This window comes from Motacilla alba, chromosome 8, assembly GCF_015832195.1.
Source record: "Motacilla alba alba isolate MOTALB_02 chromosome 8, Motacilla_alba_V1.0_pri, whole genome shotgun sequence".
NCBI classification, from domain to species: Eukaryota; Metazoa; Chordata; class Aves; order Passeriformes; family Motacillidae; genus Motacilla; species Motacilla alba.
The window spans coordinates 20533749-20553644 of NC_052023.1; the positions used below are offsets into that span (position 1 = coordinate 20533749).

General features: G+C 37.4%; 1 protein-coding gene across 11 annotated transcripts in view; it reads left to right on the top strand.

Annotated features, from left to right (window-relative positions):
- The window catches only part of NTNG1 (netrin G1), a 146719-nt gene that overhangs the window by 105207 nt on the left and 21616 nt on the right, over window positions 1-19896 (top strand). The window contains exons 6-9 of one of the 11 annotated variants that reach the window (XM_038143716.1): window positions 3513-3578; window positions 5494-5553; window positions 10562-10729; window positions 16153-16290. The exons of 2 other annotated variants lie outside the window; for them this stretch is intronic. In XM_038143716.1, the coding sequence (XP_037999644.1) occupies window positions 3513-3578; window positions 5494-5553; window positions 10562-10729; window positions 16153-16290 (432 nt within the window). The remainder of the gene's footprint in view (window positions 1-3512; window positions 3579-5493; window positions 5554-10561; window positions 10730-16152; window positions 16291-19896) is intronic. 8 more of the 11 variants (XM_038143719.1, XM_038143720.1, XM_038143718.1 and 5 more) reach the window with 8 other exon arrangements.

A 19896-nucleotide genomic window follows, 5' to 3' on the forward strand; every position in this document is an offset into this window, starting at 1 on the left:
GAGCTGATCAGGCACCGTTGGCTGCGGAGCGCAGGTGCCCAGGCAGCAGCAGAGAATTCCGGCGCTCCATCACCTCTGCCCTCACCCCTGAGCAGGGACAGCCCCTCTCACTGGGAATACACTTTCATTTTACTGCCAGCTCAGTACTTGGTTGGAGTGAGAAGCCAACAAAATGCCCATTAATTTCTGCCAAGATCGTGACAGGTTTTTTTCATGTGCAGCTGTCGGGCTGGAATTAGGCTGAAACTACCCATTCATTTCCTTTATTTCCCCCTTTGAAACCATGATATAGCCCATGGTGCAGACTGCACTTCCAGGGAATATTTGAGACAGATTTTCTTCGTTTAATATTGGAAGTGATTCTGATACTGTATGTCAGGGAGGAAATAAAAAAAAGATTGGGAGGAGAAAAAAGAAATTATCATATATCTAATAATTATAATGCAATAAGTTTTTCCTTACTTCATGAAAGTAAATTTTTTTTTCCAGTAGTTACTTTCTACATATAATTTGCTTTGGAGCAATAGTAACTAAAAATACAAAAATATCCAGTGCAAATTTAAAATGTCATATCTGATTTTTTCTCAGTCACACAGCTTGCATACCTCCACTCTTAAAGATGCCTACAGTAGTTTCACTTTTAAATAAAAACACTCAACCATGCATTTAGAAGCTCTCTTTCACATTTCTTAGCCTTATTTGCCCAGAATAACTGTCATGGAATATTTTACAGTAGACTGAAATAACACATCTTGTAGAATACCTACCCCAAGATTCATTTATTATTCTGGTAAATAATGACTCTAATTACAAAATGCAGTTTCCAGGCATGGAGCTGTTCTGGAAAAGACTGGTTTATCTAGTCAACTCCTCTATAAATAAAGCCCTTGGTGGTAATCACCAAGGACTAGAAATATTTTCACAGGTTGCTGTGAAAGAATAACTAGCTGCTAAATGAATCCTCCCAGTGTCTGTTCCAGGGATGACTCATCTGCTCCAATGTACATGTGGGAATGACATCCAGCATTCTTGGACTTGGACATCTTACCTTCCTTTTCAGATAAAGCATTTCAAGTTATCACCATTAAAAAAACATTCAAAGATACAAAGAAAGACCTTTATTAAGAAACCTGTAATCTTGATGGAAATACAGGCCATGAATAAAGGATATGAGTAGAAGATATCCTCTTTATCAAAGACTGAAAAAAAAGCACATATCAGAAGCATTAAATCTAAGGAGCATTAACCACATTACCAAGCAGCAGCTGGTTTCAGCTGGATATGACCCTCAACATGCTCATCTAACTTTAAAGTTGACCCTGCCTTGAGCAAACTGGGGAAATAAATGACATCCAGAAGTCCCTTCTGATATGGTTATAATTATCAGTAATAATCACTAGTAATAATACTTAAATGGTAATCTCCAGGCACTGCAAATATGCTCCTTATTGTTTTGGGTGCCCATTAAGAAACTCAGTTCACTGTTATCTAATTTAAAGCATCAGAGAATTTTTAATTATTTTGTAGTAAGTCACAACCTCCATTTTAACTAAGTTTGCTAAAACAAGCACAGATCTATAGCATTTAGAGAATTTCTAAGAAATATGTAAATATTACTTTTTTTCTGCCTTATAAGAAATGATTTGACTTGGACATGATATTACTCAGAGAAACCATAATAAGGATAAATTATATATTAAATATTACTGACTATATCAGTTGGATTATGTAAAGTATTTGATCTACTATTTATGACCTACAGTTCATGAAATGACAAATTCCACAGGGTTAGTCCTAAGGCATTACAAAGTTATTTGACACTATCAATTTTACCTCTGGTAATACCTAGGCTTTTTCAGTTGAAGACCACTATATATGTGAATTTTTATAGCAGGTATGCCACACTGTACTCAACAACACAAGTAGGATATTGGAAGCTCCAATCTGAAATGTGACCAGTTTTCTGCAACAACTCTGATCCTGCACAATGGCTAAAAGAAAAAAAGGCTCAGGGGACAGCAGGACAACATAGTCCATAACAATTGCTTTTCCTTTTTTAACTCCTGATTTTTATGCTATGCCTAATGTCCAGTCACTTTAAAAATGTTTAGGTCAAGTCTAAATGTTCCTAAATTGACCAAAATTTGACAGGGAATTAACTGTGCAATTTGTCAGTGAGTGTCTGATGAGGAGGAAGGTGGTCTCTCAGGTGCTTGGTGGCAGTCTGTCAGTGGAGGGGGTGAGGGTTACCACAGCACCTCACTAGGTACAGCTTGGAGACAGTTCTTGTCGTCCACTCTGACCGGGGCATTTGCACTTCCTATGTGTGGGAATTGGTGGATCTGACCTGTAGAGGCAGGTTAATGTCAGTCAATATATAGACTCTTTGAGAATCTACCAAACTGGTTCTGTTTTCTTGATTGATAAGGAAAAAGCACAAAAATGCAAGAATCTGATGTAATTATGTGATTAAATTACAACTTGACTCATTCAATTGCAGAAGACTGCCTAACAGCAAATGGCACCATGCAGGTCCCCATCCTTTCCTTTCATTGTTCTCTGTGTGGGAGGACTTGAGGACAAAGGCTGATGTGACCCTTAAGAAGAAATCAGTTTCGTTCAGACAAGACACAACCGCTGCAGTACTCAGAGAAGATTATAAAAACATGGTCCAAGTCTAATGTTCAAAGCTAGGCAGATGGCAACAGAGAAACAAGTTTTCTTTCCTACCCCACAACCCCATCCCCTTCACTTTCAGCTCCAAGACCCAGCACCATTCTGCTAAGAGTTATCATTCCTCACTTCCCCAACCCCAGAACACACTAATCAAAGGAGATGAAGATCTAAAGAGACACAGCTAATTCTGTTGCTCACACAAAATGCTTCATGCAAGTAAAAGTAACACATTTTGTAGAACTTAGAAGAAATTTAGATGTTTAATGTTATGACCAAAAAAAAAAAAATCAAGCTGTAAAATCTATCAGCAGATATATCAGATGATAGGAAATAGATGAAACACACAAAAGTGTGAGAGCCAAAGAAGAGGCCCACTCTACTGGTAAATATATTTCTTCTGATAACAGATATGTAATTCACTCAAAAGGCCCTGAAACAGGATGTTACAGTAAGATATGTGTCTTTGGTAAGAAGTCTGTATTTGTCTGATACTGTCGTTTTATCTCTGCAGAGCAGATTTAACACAATATGTTCCTGTTTTGTTCCTGGTGTTAGAACTATATATATTAGCCTAGGATATCTTCTCATCATGAAAAATTATATTTTAAGCCACAGAAGAGAAATTGTTATGCACAGTATTTTATGTCCATTTGGTGTTTTGGGAATCATCAATTGCTTGTTTTCTTGTTCACTGTGGAGTCATGTTCTGTTCTAGTGCAACTTAGACTAGTCCAGTAATAGCTGTATGTAATCTCTGTCTTTGTCCATATGCTTGCCTGTTTAGAACAATATCACAGATGTAAATAACAAAACCTGATTTTTCCTGATGCATGCAGATCCTCCAAAGTTTGATAGGATATGGCCGAATATTTCTTCCCTTGAGGTTTCTAAACCAAACCAAGGTAGGATGCTGTAAAATTCCTGCTAAAGGTCTAAAGGTTCTGAAATTGCTCTCAACAAGTCCCACGTGGTGGCAAAAGAAGTAACAATGATACTCCAATTCATTTTTCTCTGGTGCTAAATAATGCTGTCCTGTGAGAAAAAAACTATAAAACAAACCTTACCTGAAAAGGGAGTCTTCCAACACTCAGACTGTGCACATAACTGCAAATACGGGAATAGTAGACATAGACTAAAATTTGTGATACACAGAAAGCCCAGGACAATTTAGGACTTGTTTGGATAGCACAATCTGTATTTTGAGTAAGTTCTGAGATTTTTCAGCGAACAAAGGTTGTCCCTGTCAACATCAAATGCATTTTTAATGTCTTGTTTCCACTTTGTTTTCCCAAGTGAGCTGAGCAGCATTCTCAGCTTTCATGCCATCCACATTACAAGCTAGTTCTCTGCAGGAAAGACCCATGGTTTTCTACAATTTGAGTGCTACACAAAAAAATTACTCACTTACTGTGATGTGACGATTAGCACTGAAAGAAACAAAATTACTTTTTAAGATGGCTAATAAAACTAAGAGTATTTGTTAGTTGAAGAAGTATTTAGCTATACTTCACATTTCAAAGTGATTGCTCATTATAAAAATAATTTCCTTCTGTTCTTATTTACTGCCCTTTCCTCCCCCAAAAGTCCCTGCAGAAATCTGGCCTGTGGCTTGCTTTCATGTTCAAAGGGTGTCCTTTCCGTGCTACAACACACAGAGGTGGAGGATAAAATTAATGAAAAGGCAATCTAGAAAATGACCACTACACCAAATGAGATGTACTGGGAATCTGTTGGGAATTACATGGGAAGGGCTGTAATTAAGTCTGTGGATCACAATCACCAAATCAAACATACCCCATGTGCATGAGAAATCAACCATGCTATACGTGCAAGTTTCTATGTGCCCAACAAAACAGAAAATAACAATTGATCTGTGCTCTGTGTAAGGATTAGAAATGTTTGGATTATTCACCATATATTTAAAATGAACTATCCCTGATAAAGTAATACCTAGCATTCCAATTTCATTTAGCTCTGATTATATTTCCCAAGTTTTTGCATGTCTTTTTTAAACAAACACAAAACCCCACCCAGACTGATCTCTTTTCCTCTGCTCTCTGCAAGGATTAGCCTACGTTATTCAGAAGAATTTTAAATTAAAACATTCTCAGTTAAATTATACTTAGCATTTCTAATGGATTTCATTGCTTAATTATACTGTGTGTGATCTAAGACCTAACTTCATTGCAACATATGTTTTGAACAGCCCAGAATTATTCAGTGTTTCTTCCTCAAAAATAAGAGTTTTAAGTAAATTTAGTTTTGATGTTTTGGTAGGGAGTACAAAACACAAAAATTTCCAAGCATTTCTATTCAGCTTTTGTGTGTTTGCAGCATATTGTTACAGTTTTTAACATATAGTGTAGATTAAATATTTCATTTAAGGATAGTGTATGCAAAGAATGATTACAGAAATATGCCTATATCTAAATACTTTATTGTGGGGTTTAGGTTTATGCTAATTGGCCAGAATAAATATGCATTCAAATTCAATAAAACCCTTTTCAGAACACTCTGGTTACCATACAGTCATTTGTGATGGATTGGGAGAAACCACCAAATAACCTCTAACACAAAACTGCCAAAGTGCATAGATGTGAATTACATTCCCTGTCTTGATCTTGGATGTTACAGCTCAAAAAATTCAATAATTGATAGTATATAACTAATTTTCTGTAAATTTACCCTTTCCTTACAAAAAAAAAATAATCATTGTTAAATTCAAAAGTTAGAGAATAAGGATGTTTATTTTAATATTTTTATTTGTTCCTCTATGATACTTTTTCTAATTTGCTGTTCATTTTATTACCTATCCAGTTGCTCCCAAATTAGCTATGTCAACTGTTTCTTCTGTTCAAGTTGCAAACCACAAGAGAGGTAGGAATTCTAGGATTCATACAGTGATCCCATAGTGCTCTGTGTTGTGAAAACATTGCACTGTATGAATCTGGAATATCTGTGGAGTGTACCCATTAGTTTATTGGTGAGGCATCTTCATTGAATACAACAGAAGCATTAAGTCACATAAACATAAGCCATACAAAGAAAAATAAATATGCTTCTTAGACAGTTGTTGGTGGCAAATAAAGCGACATGGCATTTATTTTAAAGGAGTTAAATGTATGAATATGATTATTCAGATCCTTGCCTAGAAAGCAGATGTTTACTAGATTCTTGTTTTCCTCAGTGATATGCATAAATTGTAAAAGAGGAAACACAAGCAGTTGAGGGCAAACAATACATAAAGCATCAATTGTCCATGTCCTCAAGAAGTATCTGTAAATGCCATGGAATGTAATGCATTGTTGTGTCTTTTAATGCATTGTAAGTGTGCCTTATGTCTTCATTTTATTGTAAGTGTGCAAATTCAGAGTGCAGGCATTCGATTTTGAGCTGATGTTCTAGTGTTCTATAAAGTAATGGAATTTTATTAATATAATAAAGGATGCCAATATTCTTTCTGACTTACAGGCAACCTGTTTCATTTGCATATCTGTCATTCACAGTCTGAACCCTGAGATCTTTTCATTGTTTTTCCTCATCAATTTATCTGTAAAGAGTATGTATGAAGATGTTTTGTCTTTCTGCAGCTATTGTGAATATCTCTATCTCATTATTCATGAAATACATATGAATAAGGGAAAGGGTTATTAAGAAATGTCTGAACTTAGTTTGACCCATTTGATGAGATCATGGTAATGAGCCATACTGTTCGTTATGAAGCAGGTAATTTCTAAGGTTACAATGAAATCTCCTTTGTTTGCCTTAGTGTATGGAGGAGCAGCACGGAGTGACTGGAAAATGAAAAAAAAATAATTTCATGATTTGTGAATGCGCTTTTCTTGAAATATGCTTTGTGCTTTTAATTAAAAAGTGACACTAACAGCTGTCTCATGCAACCTGTCCTAGTTTAGAATTGATGCTACCCTTCCTTGTGTGTCTAGCATTGTTTCATGTGATGACATTTCATGTTTTAATGGCCGTAGCTGAAGCTTCAGCTGAACTTCATCCCTACAATAATAGGATGTTATCTCAAAGATGTAAGTGCATAGCATTAGAATGGGGGGAAATTGTTCCATTTACAGAAACAAAACAATTAGATTATCAACTTCGTGAGCCTGCTTCAGTTGGTAATTTTATCATGCTTTCTGCAACAGAATCAAGATTGCTTCAATAAAGTCATTGCACTGGAAAATAGTCAGGGAGGCTCATGGAGTCAATGCTTCTGTGTGTTTGCAAGGGATTTGACAGTTCCTGAATCAGCCAAAACAATGATCACATCTAACATGGCGATCCCTTTTTCCTTCACATTAAACCTATCTAGCTGTCATTACCTCTTCTCTGAGATTTTTAGTTTCTGAACCATTCACTCCTTATTGTTATTCAACTTATCTGTGTCTTTTCTGACATGTGGTACTCAGAACTGAAAGCAGCATTTTCTAGCACTGTAAGATGATCATGTCATTTCACAGTGGTTGGTAAACCACGTGCAGCCTGATTTTGAGACTTTTCCCCCATCTCCTTCAGTGTTTGCATAACTTTGCCAGTGCATGACAGTGCCTTAGGCTGCTAGGCAGAGCTGTGTGCCTAAAGACCCTAAGCTGGGCTTCTGACAGGTCTAACAAGCAGAATACTTTCTGGTTAAGGTGAACCACGTGATATGCTGGAAGGGCCATACAGCACTGACAGCTTCCCAGCTGGCACGGTGCTGAATGCAATTCTGTGTGCTGTGTCTGAGTGGCTTAGGGTAGCGCCTCATGTAGCCAGTAGAAAAAGTAATTCCATTTCAATCATAGGAGGACTTTTTACATAGCTTATTTTTGTAAGCACAGAGGGATGTAAAAATGATTCACTGACCAGGCCAACAGCAAAAAATTACTGCACTAACAAACAACATGGTGGGGAGGCAGGGGAGAAGCAAACGTTATCACTAAAGTGATTTAATCGTTACTTGCCATTTCTTTTTTCTTTTGCCATTGCTAATGTTTGATCAGATACTGGACTGGTTTCAAGTTAACTGTGTTTTTTTCTAGACCATGTAGCATTTACTTGTCTGATGAAGACTACTAGAGCACTCCTGTACCTTAGCATTAGTTAACTTGGAGACAAAGACTGTTTCACTCAGCAGAGTTGTTACAAAAGAGCAATACCCATAGAAATGCAACCAAGTTTAAAAACTGGTCTCTTTGTTTACCTTAAGTATTGACGACCCACCTCTGAACTTGAGCAGTCCTCCTGCATATGTTTCAGAGTGCATGCATACATCCAAGTGCTTCATAATTCTTAAAGGTTTCTTCACTCCAAATCTTAACTTGGAGCAGGCCTTGTGTTACAGAGTGAATTGCTTAATGTGCAGCTTTTGTTTTCGTGCTGTTGTTACGGCTAATTATATGTAGTACTAATGTAATTGAAAGTTGTATTGCAGTTTCAGAGTGGAAGTGGTGCAGGCATTCATTCATGAACTATTTTCAGTTTCTTTCTGCTGCCTTAAATACAAAAGATAATGTAGCATACTCAGCTTTATAGCATGTAGGCAAATCATTTCCTCTAAATTCACCTGGAATATGAAAATTTTTAGCAACGAGTCTCACCAACATACCAATACAGTATTATCTCACCAAAACGAATTCTCTGTTGGTAGCAGAAGACAGGTCCTTTGTCAGACAGAAAGACTGACAGCCTTGCTTCTCAATCTTGGATTCAGAAAGATCAGATTGCTTATCACTAGTCAGTCTTTCTTACTTTAAAAATCAAACACAAACAAAATCACACCAATTTTCCATTACTCCCATTTGCTAGTGCTATTTTCCACTTTTAGATCTCATCTGTTCCACACAGGCAGTTTGCATTTGAGCAAGATGGATATACCTGGGGAGAAATGCTGCAGGGTGGCTGGCTGAGATGCTGAATCAGACTGACCAGCTGCAACAAACTAACATTTTTTTCCTCCTTACTCAATTGTGTCAAGTGGTAACATACTGAGACTGATACACCAAATGTTTTCCTGTACTCCAGCAGTTACTGGCATCAAAATTATCAGATTAGCATGAACCACAAAACACTGGTTTAGCAGAATAACATTGAAAAGAACAAGAAATATATGTTAACTAAATGCATATATGTAAAATGAATTAATGTTTTCTGGCAGCAGAAAGGCAGCTCTCAAGACTGAAGCATATGTTGTGCTAAGTATCTAAAAAAAATTAGTCCATTTACGGTGCAATCTAGTTACAGTCCAGTACATCAGATAAAAGCCAAAGAAATATCCATGTATTGGGAGTGCAGAGCATACTCAGAAACAAATACTGCAACTGTTGTTTCTTTACAAAAATACAGACAGGCTCAAATATTGTATGTGATCATCCACCAGTCAGGGGGATGATCAGGTGCCCCAGCATAATCAGGAGCATACCAGAGAAAAGGCAGCACAGGGGACTTGGCCTCTGTCATATATGGAAACATTTTACACCCTCTGCTACAGCTTTATCTAATTACAAGACCTCAAAGCCCTTCCAAGTCACTGCATCCAGTGCTCTATTATTGCAGGAAACATTCTGTAATTTATTCTACCAGTTAATAAACTACATCTGTAAAGCACCAGTGTGTTTTGCCACAAATGGAAAGTGTTTGAGAACCTCACTGCCCTAAAGCCTAGGGGCAGTGGAATCTATGGAGTTCTGATTTCCAGCTGCGATTTCCCAGTAGCCAGTTAACACCCATTTGTTCTTGTGCCAGTATTGTCCATTAGGATGGCAGGAGGCTTAGCTCCTTGCTGTATTTTCACAAGAAGGTGATACCTTCTATCATCAGTGTGCTAGACTGAACAAGCCAAATTTTCCTAGTCGTCACTTTTTAAATAGACTCAACTTCTTTTATCATCCTAGTAACCTTACCTGCATTCATTCTGGGCTCATAATCCCAAGAGCTGAGTGATCAGGCTTACACAAGTATTCTACACAAAGCAGAGCTGTGTCTGCTATAATGTTATTGATACATTTCTGATTTTTTCTTTGTTCTGCATAGAGCCAAGTATTGCTCGTGATTAAAGACTAAAAGGCACTAGCATTCTATATTTAATGAAGGGGTTTTTTAAAGTGGCTGTCATGCCAATTTCATTTCAGATGGCTGCAGTAAGCATGCTTTCTAGTCAGTACACATTTCAGAATTTTCATAATCTTTTCTAGCCCAACTGGTTTTCATCTCAGAATACAAAAACCGGTTAATGCTTACCTCAAAAGTACAGTTGATGTAGTTCTCCAATAACTGTCTTTCTTCCTTTTCTTCACTCTTAATTGTTTTAGGAGGTGTTGGCCAAAATTGTCAAACTAGAGATTTGTTTGGCTATGAAATAAAACACTCTGGTTCTCAAGGTGCCTAACAATTATAGCACCCCAATTTCAACAGCATTTTTGAATATTCTCCATGCCTGTCAGGAAAAAAATTATTTTACTTACTGTTGTGGATTTAATCGTAATTAGGTTTGACAATTTTGTCCACTGAATTAACATTGTTAATACGAGGAGGTTTTTCCCGGTCTTGATTTATTCTCATCTCAAATGTGCAAAAATATGTGCATTTCTCTCAGCGGAAACTGAACCTCCAGTAACCCTGAAAGGTTTACAACTGCAATGCTTCAGTTCCATCAGGTCTGCCAACAACAGCCAACCTCCGACGTCATGCCATGGTATCGGGTCACGCTAACCTGCCTGAAACCAGCTCCACTTCCATTGCAGATAAACATCTGCTGCTGTCCATGTTACATTGATTAACATGTATGTGCCATTCATTCATACTTCTGCTCATGGTTCATTTTTACTGAGCATGTAATGTGCTATTACTCTGCTGCTGTATACACTTTGTATACATTTCTGTTCTTCCTTGAAAGACTGTGAATGCTTCGGGCACTCCAACCGGTGCAGTTACATCGAGCTGCTCAATACGGTCATTTGCGTGAGCTGTAAGCACAACACTAGAGGTCAGCACTGCGAGTTATGCAGGCTGGGCTACTTCAGAAATGCTTCTGCAGAGCTGGACGATGAAAATGTGTGCATAGGTCAGTCCCGGGATAACTGCGCCTTTTCTTCTGTGCCTTTTCAGCTCCTGGCAGCTGCTAGGGACCACTGCTGCTTACTTGCCACTAAAGCCAGAATGAGCTTTTTCAATGGATCAGAACATCTGTGTAGACTTCTCACCTCATTTCTATTGCCCTGGTAGCCCCAATGAGGCATTCTGAATCCGTAAATGATGATGAACCTCTCTGGCTGTGGGTCCTGGGTAGACTTTCCCCAGAAACCCCTGAGAAACTGGATGTGCTGTCCTTACACAGGAGGGAGCCACACTGGGGTCACACACGAAAATTAGGGAGTTGAGTCTTAAATACCTAGTCCCAATCTGACTTTTGCAATTACTAGTACAGACTCTTCAATACTTGCCTGGATACCTACAAAAGTTGCCAGCTGCATCAAGAGGACATGGGGAGGGTCCTCTGTTAATCCCTTTTATTCACTAAATTTCACATGTTGCAGCTGATTCTGCTCCCAGACACAGGGTTGTAAATGCAGTGTTACCTCCCCTCTACATAGAGGACGAACTGAAATAATGCCCATGAAGTTAGGAACAGAAGTTGTCAAATCAGTGTGACACAATGTCAGTTTAGAAAAGGGATTCCTAGGTGAAAACGGTGCTTTAGAATAAGCATCTGCTATCAATATTCAAACTGCAGAATTAGAGAAAATGTTAAGAACATAATAAGAAAAGCTTATTAGGAAAAAATTTAAGATCTTAGCACCCTAGAAGAATATGCATTGTTCTCATGTCACCACAGACACTATACAACAAAGTTAGGGCACTTTAGCTGAAGCCTGAACATAGTCAATACAGGAAGCTTTGTACAGTGGCCAGTAATTAACAGATAGCCACTGAAGACACTAATTTGTTCTAATAACAAACAGCGGTGGAGAATTTAATAATACCATGTTTCTTATAGACATAAGCACCAGTAGGACCTGTTCTGGATTTTCATTGTGATTTTTTTTTTCTTTCCATCTTCCAGGAAGCTAAGAGTAGTTAGCAGATATTGTAAAATCAAAATAGACTACAGGTGAATAAATTATATTTTAATATATTTATAATCCATTGCTGAGATTCAAGCCAGAAACTATTTAGGTTGCTATTATTTGTTTGAGTTTGTAACTTAACAGATTTACATATTTATCTTGTGATAAACACACAGATCATCCATGCACTGCATTTCATGTGTCCTTCTTTTAACTTTGCTTGGCAATGCACTCAGGAAATGCATGATCTCCTTTGCCAGTAATTAGTCAGAGCTAATAAGGACTTTAGTAGGCAAGTCATGATTTTGTATGACTGTGCTGAGGAGATTAACAGTCGAATGTTCTTGGAAAAAAACTACTGTCCCACATATTTGTTTGATGTAGATGACAGACATCATTGATATGACATCAGGGCTGTATAATTTCAGCTGCCTAAATAGGCCTAATGAATACAACTCTAAATTGGTCTGTTTGGAATTTTTCATCAACTCATTCAGTACGTTGTTTTCTCATATACACTGAAATGCTAAGACAGCAGCTGCAGCTACAGAAGACAAGGAAGTTAGTAAACAAAAAGCTAAAAATAAGTAATTTTAAAATTAATTTATATGTGATATATTTAAAATGTCATGGTAAGACAACTGTTCACTTTAAAATTGCCAAGACAATGAGGAAATAAATTTTTTAAATCTTTTATTTAGAAAAAAAAAAAAAGGCAATGTGAAACATTTGCTGACTTTTCACCTTAATGCAAGCAGAATTCTCTTGGGCTCCCATGAGAATTGCACCATGTGAAATAACTACAGGATCAAACCTGGATTTTCTACATGTTGGGTAATTAATTTGAAATAAGTAACATTCTTGCTGGACTAAGACAGTTTTCCAGATCACAGTTACCATACAAAATGTATGTTTCTAATGTATGTGTGCTAGCTGATTTGCCAACTTAAGAGGTCTTTCCTACTTTTTGTGTGAAGTCAGTGAAATGAACAGACACCTAAGCACTTTTCAGAAAACAGAGAAGTTTGTTCTTAAATTGCTGTCTTGATCTGGGGCTCCTAAGATTTAATTGGGCAAAATGTGGAGTATTCTACCTGTGAGAGAGTTGATGGATTCACCACCCTTCTAGGTCAAGCACAGTCTTGCTCTATTGGAAACGCTCATTTCTCTTTTCTCTGAGTTTAAAAGCAGTGTTCTGTGGTTTACTACAAGTGAAATGTTGGCATGAACATTTTAATAAGCAGATTTGCAGTGATATGTGCAAGTCTTATTCCCATATGAAAGTCATTTTTTCAGGCTAATTCTTTCCTCTTCAGCCAGATATGTAGAAAGGTAACAAATGTTTGGATGAGCTAGTTTAATGGAAGTTAATAGGGCTTTGGCTCTGATTTATCAAAATTGCTTCACAGTTTGCAGAAATTCATATGGTAAGTACATGGATAACAAACCTGTGAATCTTAGCTGATGCTAAATCAATGGAGAAAATGTAAAATGCTTAATTTTTAAGAATAAAGAATTCAAATACTGAGAAGGTTTTCTACCAGTGAGCCAAATGCAATGTATTTTACAGTGGGCTTAAATACAAATTCTTGATGCCCTTAATTTCTTAAGCAGCAAAATAGATTTTATTTCCTAAAATGAAATATCAAACATTTGTGGATTCGTACGTTAACTGCAAAATTACCTCATATGGGCAACTGCAGTTTCAGAATAAATCAAGGTATTCTGAAGTTTAAAATTATTCATTTGGTGTGAAAAATAATTTAACAGCTTGGAGAGTTTTTTATTTCTTGATAAAGCCCAAGTGACTTTCAGTGAATGCACACACTGACAAGCAAGGATAGCATGGAAACCACCAGGTAGACCCAGAGTAATAAAACATGGCCTTTGCCTCACAGCATAAATACTGAACCGGTGATTGCTGTCACACTTTTAACAAAGGCACCCTTGAGGTCAGTCAGGCTTAAGCTTCAGTTAACACCTAATGACACGTGGTTAGGTTAACCCTGGGGCTTGTCCTGGAGCCACTGTCAGCCCAGACTAATAAGCAGCAAGCCTGCAAGCCTCAGCCCCTTTGCCCACCTCCTTTCTTATTTACGCTCATTGTGTTTTGTTTGAAGCATCACATTGATAGAGTGAACCCCAGTGAACAGATTACCATTTCTGTTATCTTCCTATCCTTACAAATGGTTCCCAGATTAAGGTTAGGCTGAAAATTCTTTCTCAGTTCAGATCTGCAGAGCTTTTTCCCCCCACCCTGGAACCTGTGTGTGGTTTGCTTATTAGGGTGATCTGGGAATGTTAGTTTAGTGTTATTTAGTGCCCTGTTGTTGTAAGGGCATTGGAGATACTCGCTGCCTCCCTGTGGCACACTGAAATTGTGACCTTTGAGATTTGTAATGTCTTAAGTATTTGGTAAACCTTGGGAAGTGTTCCACAAACTGTGATACTGTGTTGGACAATGACCCGGAATGTTCTGGAGGTTATAATGCTGTGGTATCAATTGGGAAAGATGGAAGCTAGAATTAGTCTGTTGAGTGTTCTGATTGGATCTACTAATTTTGCAAAATGGCCTGGCTTAAAACTTTGTTTCTACTATTTATTTTCCCTTCAATAGCATGATATGGGCCTGGAACTTCCTACATGTTTATGTGATAGAGTTCAGTAGAAAAGGTTTCACTGGTTCAGGGTCTTGTTCTCTGGAAAATATAACATCCAGTATCACAGGCTATACATTTCTTTCACAAATACTTGTTTAAATCACTGTAACTTCATTATGTCTAACAAAGCTATTTTTAACAAGAATTGGGCCCTCTGTTTTTAATGTCATTCCAAGCTTTTGTCTTTCAAGGTTTTCTATAAACACTCTTGAAGCAAATTTTACTTCCTGCATTCAGAATGTATCTCAAGCCTGTTTACATAAACATTTGATATATCAGTTTACATAAACATCTGATTAACATCACAATTCCCAGCTTTTCAAGTGGCACTCACTTTGCTGTAATACTCAGCCTCGCACAGTATTTTCGGCATGTCAGTTTTCCGCTTCATTAATGAATGTTGCCAGCTAATTGACTCTGTTATTATTGTGGAACCTTTTTGCCAAAGGTAACTATTCTTCTTCAGCATGCCAAATGTTCAAAGTGCCATCTGTAATTTATAGTTAATAAACAGTGAGACAACAGATGACAGATGTCTTTCTGTTAATTTTTTTCCTGTTAGTTTTTTTCATTAGAAATATATACATATGTAACCTCCCAGTTCAACTCCAATTTTTCATTTACGGTACCACTGAGGTTTAACCTAATGCTAGGGAACAATTGCCAGATGTAGTCATCAAAGCAGCACTGATTCACAAACATATAAATCCAGACTCCCAGCAGGTTACCCCAAATCAGGAAGAAGCAGAGATTAGATGCTTCCAAACGGAGTCTGTGGTCTCAGTTAACAGGGAAGTTACTCTGGGTCTACATGGGTCTGCATAAAAATGAGAAAACCCTTAATTTAAAAACAAAATCTAAATAACCAAGGTGAAGAACAGGAATGCCAAAAATGAGCTCTGTGAGCTCCTTGCCTTTGTTCAGCTGGCTGAAAGCTGAACACAGATATTGTAATCACATTAAAGAAAAGGGCTGTGAATGAACAACACAGTAAGTGTTGTGGGAGGAAATGTGTTACCCTACTTATTCTTTAATTAGCTGAACACATGTGAAAAATATACAGCGGGGAATGAGCCTCACTGCATTTTCCATCTGCACGCTGGGAGGTGAGAGAAATTAAAATGGCTGCATAAAGCCCGTTCTTAAAGGTTTTGCATTACATTAGTGCTCACCTCAAGCTTTTCATTGCAGAATATGCAAAAGGTTTATTAATGTCACTGATAAATCAATCTTATCAATTTAAAGGCAAATAATCACTTAAATTATTATACTGCTCAAACCTATAAAGGAAGACTATCTTGGAAATAAGTAAAGTGCATTTATATAGCCCTGTAAAGACATCTAGCACTTCTGAAAATATTGAGTAATACAGATAAGCCTATTTTAATAAAGCGAAACATTTCACCCTGATGGCACATGGATATATCCATACTATACAAAGCTCTTCTACTGTTCATTAAATTGTCAAAAATATTCTTGCCAAAGAGAATCTGTTACAATCACTTACCCTCAAGACCATGGTATCTTCTGCCTTTATATCTTTTCTGTTTACTTTTTCTCTTTGCATCATAAAATGTCTCTTCCTGAAATGACACATGCAAACAAACAAATGGACATGTAGTAATTATATTCACTATACTAGATGTTCTTAATAGACAGTCTTCCTTTAGCACTGGAAATGCACCCTTTGTTGGTATTGAATGAATTATCTCCACATGTAGACCTGAATCCAGTGTGTATGTGTTGTCTTGTTTCTGCAGACTGTTATTGTAACCCTTTTGGTTCAGTCCATGATCGCTGTAATGACAGAGGATTTTGTGAGTGTAAGGAGGGAACATCAGGGCCTAAATGTGATAAATGTCTGCCGGGATATATCTGGCACAGCTTGGGCTGTCAACGTAAGTAACTCTGAGAGTCGCCCCTCTCCTGCAGCTCCGCTGCCTCTCATCCGTGTGCTGTCATATGCCAATTCCTGGGAGCAGAGAACGAGTGAAAGCTCTGGGCTGTACCAGTGCCATAATGCCTGAACCTTGGGAGACTCCAGTGAGGGCACTGACTGTGACATCCAGTTAATTTAATGCACTTTCAGTGTCCTCTCTCTCTCCCACTAACACCCAGAGGAGCTCCTGCTGGCATAGGTAAATACACATCTTGGCAACTGTGAAGTGTTGTATACTAAAACATCAGCATATTGCTTCTAAATTCAGAATTCCTACTAAACAAAAGAAGGTGATTTCTCTGCATGTTCACTTTTTTCTGCCCTAAACTTCAGGTTCTTGATTAAGTTAATTATGCTTTCATACCTTTAAACTATCCCTGGATAATAACTGCAAAACACTGGCTTGGTACCTGTAATAATTAGTGAAAACTAGATAAAAGCTAATGGTTGGGAAAAAAATGGAAGTATACTTAACATCCTTATAAATAAGAGCTGAAATTGTCCTGAAATGGTGCTAGAACACATGTTGTTTCAATGCTTAGTTATATATTTTGCTTCTCTTCTGGTTAATGGGTCTTGTAAACAAGTGAGTACAAATATCACTTCAGTATATACAGGATTAGACTTTTACTGCAAATTTTGTTTGTTGTAAATTCTTAAGACTTATTCTTTTAACAGTTTTGATCATCTACTTCCAGAAACTCTGGAGGGTCCTCTCACATTTTTCTTTCACCTTCTCTCACTGCCTCTACATTCTTAACCACACACACATTAAAGACAGATTTCTACAAGAGCTTGCTTTTGATTATTAAGACTGAGAAACACAAGAAAATGTAATTACTGACACAAATTACACAAATATTATAAATTGGTCAACAGTCATACAAGTGCTCTAAATACTCAAAACCAAATGCAAATCTTATATATATATATTTTAAGGCAATAATGCTAGAGATTACTACTGCCTCTCCAAGTGAGAGTACCTCTGAAGCAGAAAAGCTGGACTTGTGACAACTCAGCAAATTATATCTGGAAAGAAAACCAATAAATAATTTCAGGAAATATTGTGATAAATAACCAAATAGCATTAAAGATAGTATATGAAAAGAAAAGAAGCTTGCATGGGCAACACTGTTCAGTGTAACCTGAGAAGACTGGACTTGTCAGCTTCTACCAGCAAGCTCCTGTTTGTATTTGGCAGGGCATTTAAACCATATTTTTCACATGTGGTTGTTGATTGTGTTCCCACTTTCCGGCTGCTTCTACTTTACTTAGGATTCACAAAATTATTGGGTAGTTAGAATTGCAGCAGAAAGCAGGTGAAGTAATGTTCCAAGTTTCAAAATTCTCTTATTACTAATTCTTCACCAAATCAGATCCTAGTTATCTCCCAAACAACACACTCAGAAATAAGAGGTCTCCCTCTGCCTTGCACCTCATATGCAGAAGAAGATTGTTACCACCCCGTACCTTATCCTAGATATTGGCAAAATAACCATTGGGACTTATGAAGCATTGGAAATATTGCAGTGACCCAAACTATAAGGGAAAAAAGTTAAAACAGAAATCAGGATGGTTCTCTGCATAGAATTTGAATAAAGAAAACCTACCACTGTGTCCACCCAGTGGGTTTAAGAAAGATATTAAGCAGCTGAGGTACTGAACAAGTCTGGAGGACTGCTGAGCAAATTTTACAGTAATATATATATATATATATATATATATACAGACCAGTTTGTCAAACCAATTACTTATTAATTTCAGTACTTCCTATCTTTTTGAGTTTGGACATTATAAGACAAAATGTTCTTCTAATGAGGAGTTTTTTGAGCCCAGCATATAATTAGCTTGATTTTAGCTGAATCAAGAGTAACTAAAAGCTTTGGACAGTTTCTGGAAATGCAGACTAGTGCCTTTATATTTGCTGACAAAACTAATTGAGTTTCCCTCACTATGTTGTAATTTTCTGAACAAATCTCAGTCTGATTGTGTAACTGTCAGATATTTTCTAAGTTTGAACAAATTATCTGATCAATTTCAGAAGAAAAACAGCTAGATGCGGTTGTCAGTTTTATGGAACAGACATCAAATTGTCGTGTTTTACCAACCACACACTGATTTAAATCTCATTTCAAGTCTTATCATGGAGGAACAGAATTCCAATTAATTTAATTTTGTACAGTGTCAGTTTTAGCTTTCTTATTTTCCCATTGAATTCTAAACAAATGACCGGGCAAGCAAGCAGACCCCAATATACAAGAAAAATAAGAACTCATTCTGTTGCCTTGGCAAAGCTCAAAAAGATTATTTGTCTGGACACGTAGCATGTGGTTTTGATCTGCTTTTCCCTAAGCCTGTGCTGCACAGGAACATAGATATGCAAAGATGGATACACACACTCAGTCTACAGACCAATATGTGCTTGTTTACTTTTTGTTATACAGAGGCTATTTGCATTATTATGGAATTCTATTCTTATGGAGCTTTGTTGCTAAAAACCATTGACCTAGGGCAAACAGAAACTTGACTATAAAAAAACAATTTAAATCTGTACCATAGCTAGTCTAATTGCATGTATGGTTCTATAAGTAGATGGAGTGTCATAATTTTATATATTAGTAAACCTATTAGGGAAAAAACAACACAAAAGCAGAGTTGTGTTTTCTAAGGCCCACAATATATCATTTGATAAATTACAGTTTGGAGTCTACTTTGTACCACACAAAGTAGAAGTCACAGAAGCTATTATCCTTAGAACTATTTATTTAGGTACCTCACTCTTAGTGATTTAATCCAAACCCTTTGAGGATCCAGGCAGAGCGCTCCTCGCTTGGTGTCTCTGCACACACCGAGGTCAGATGCAATTTTAGACTTTGCCTCCCAGATAAAAAGCACTGTGATAGCAGCTGTTATCTTCTTGCATTCAGGGTTTGTGCTGCAGAGACGTAGCGGTCAGCGGGGTCTGGTTGGTACAGGAAGGTTTGCTGCCCTCAGAAGAAGAGGCACAATAGATGTGGCTGCGCCTGGCGCAGCTTCTGAGCCCTCCCCAGAACCCCCGCGGCCGCAGGCGTGGGCGTGCGGGGAACGTGCTGGGCTCAGCGGGGCCTCCCTGCCACATACCCACAATGGATTTTCTCACCAGGATCAAAGCACAGGAATGAATTCAGAACAGAACAGTTTGGTCCTGAAACCCTTTTAGAACTCCTGGAACATGAGAAATTACATAGCATAGCGTATATTTGATTTTTCTATTTTATAGAAACGGAACTATTTCCTTTAAAAATGAACATTCAAACAGAACTAAAAGCTCCAAGCATGGCAAGAAATTTAACCTGCAACTTCAGCTGATTTGGGCCAGTTTTTAACTGAACATAGTGTTTTTTGAAAAAAGGAACGTTTCAAAAGCAAAAACATTCAAACACACTAAAATATTCAGTAGGAGCATTCACTTGATCTTCTACGTGTATTGTTCACAGTCTTGCGTCTTCTGTATTTCTTGCCATGACATTTCAGGTGACTAAAGTCCACTGCACACATACAGCAGCATTTTAAAGTAACATCTTTT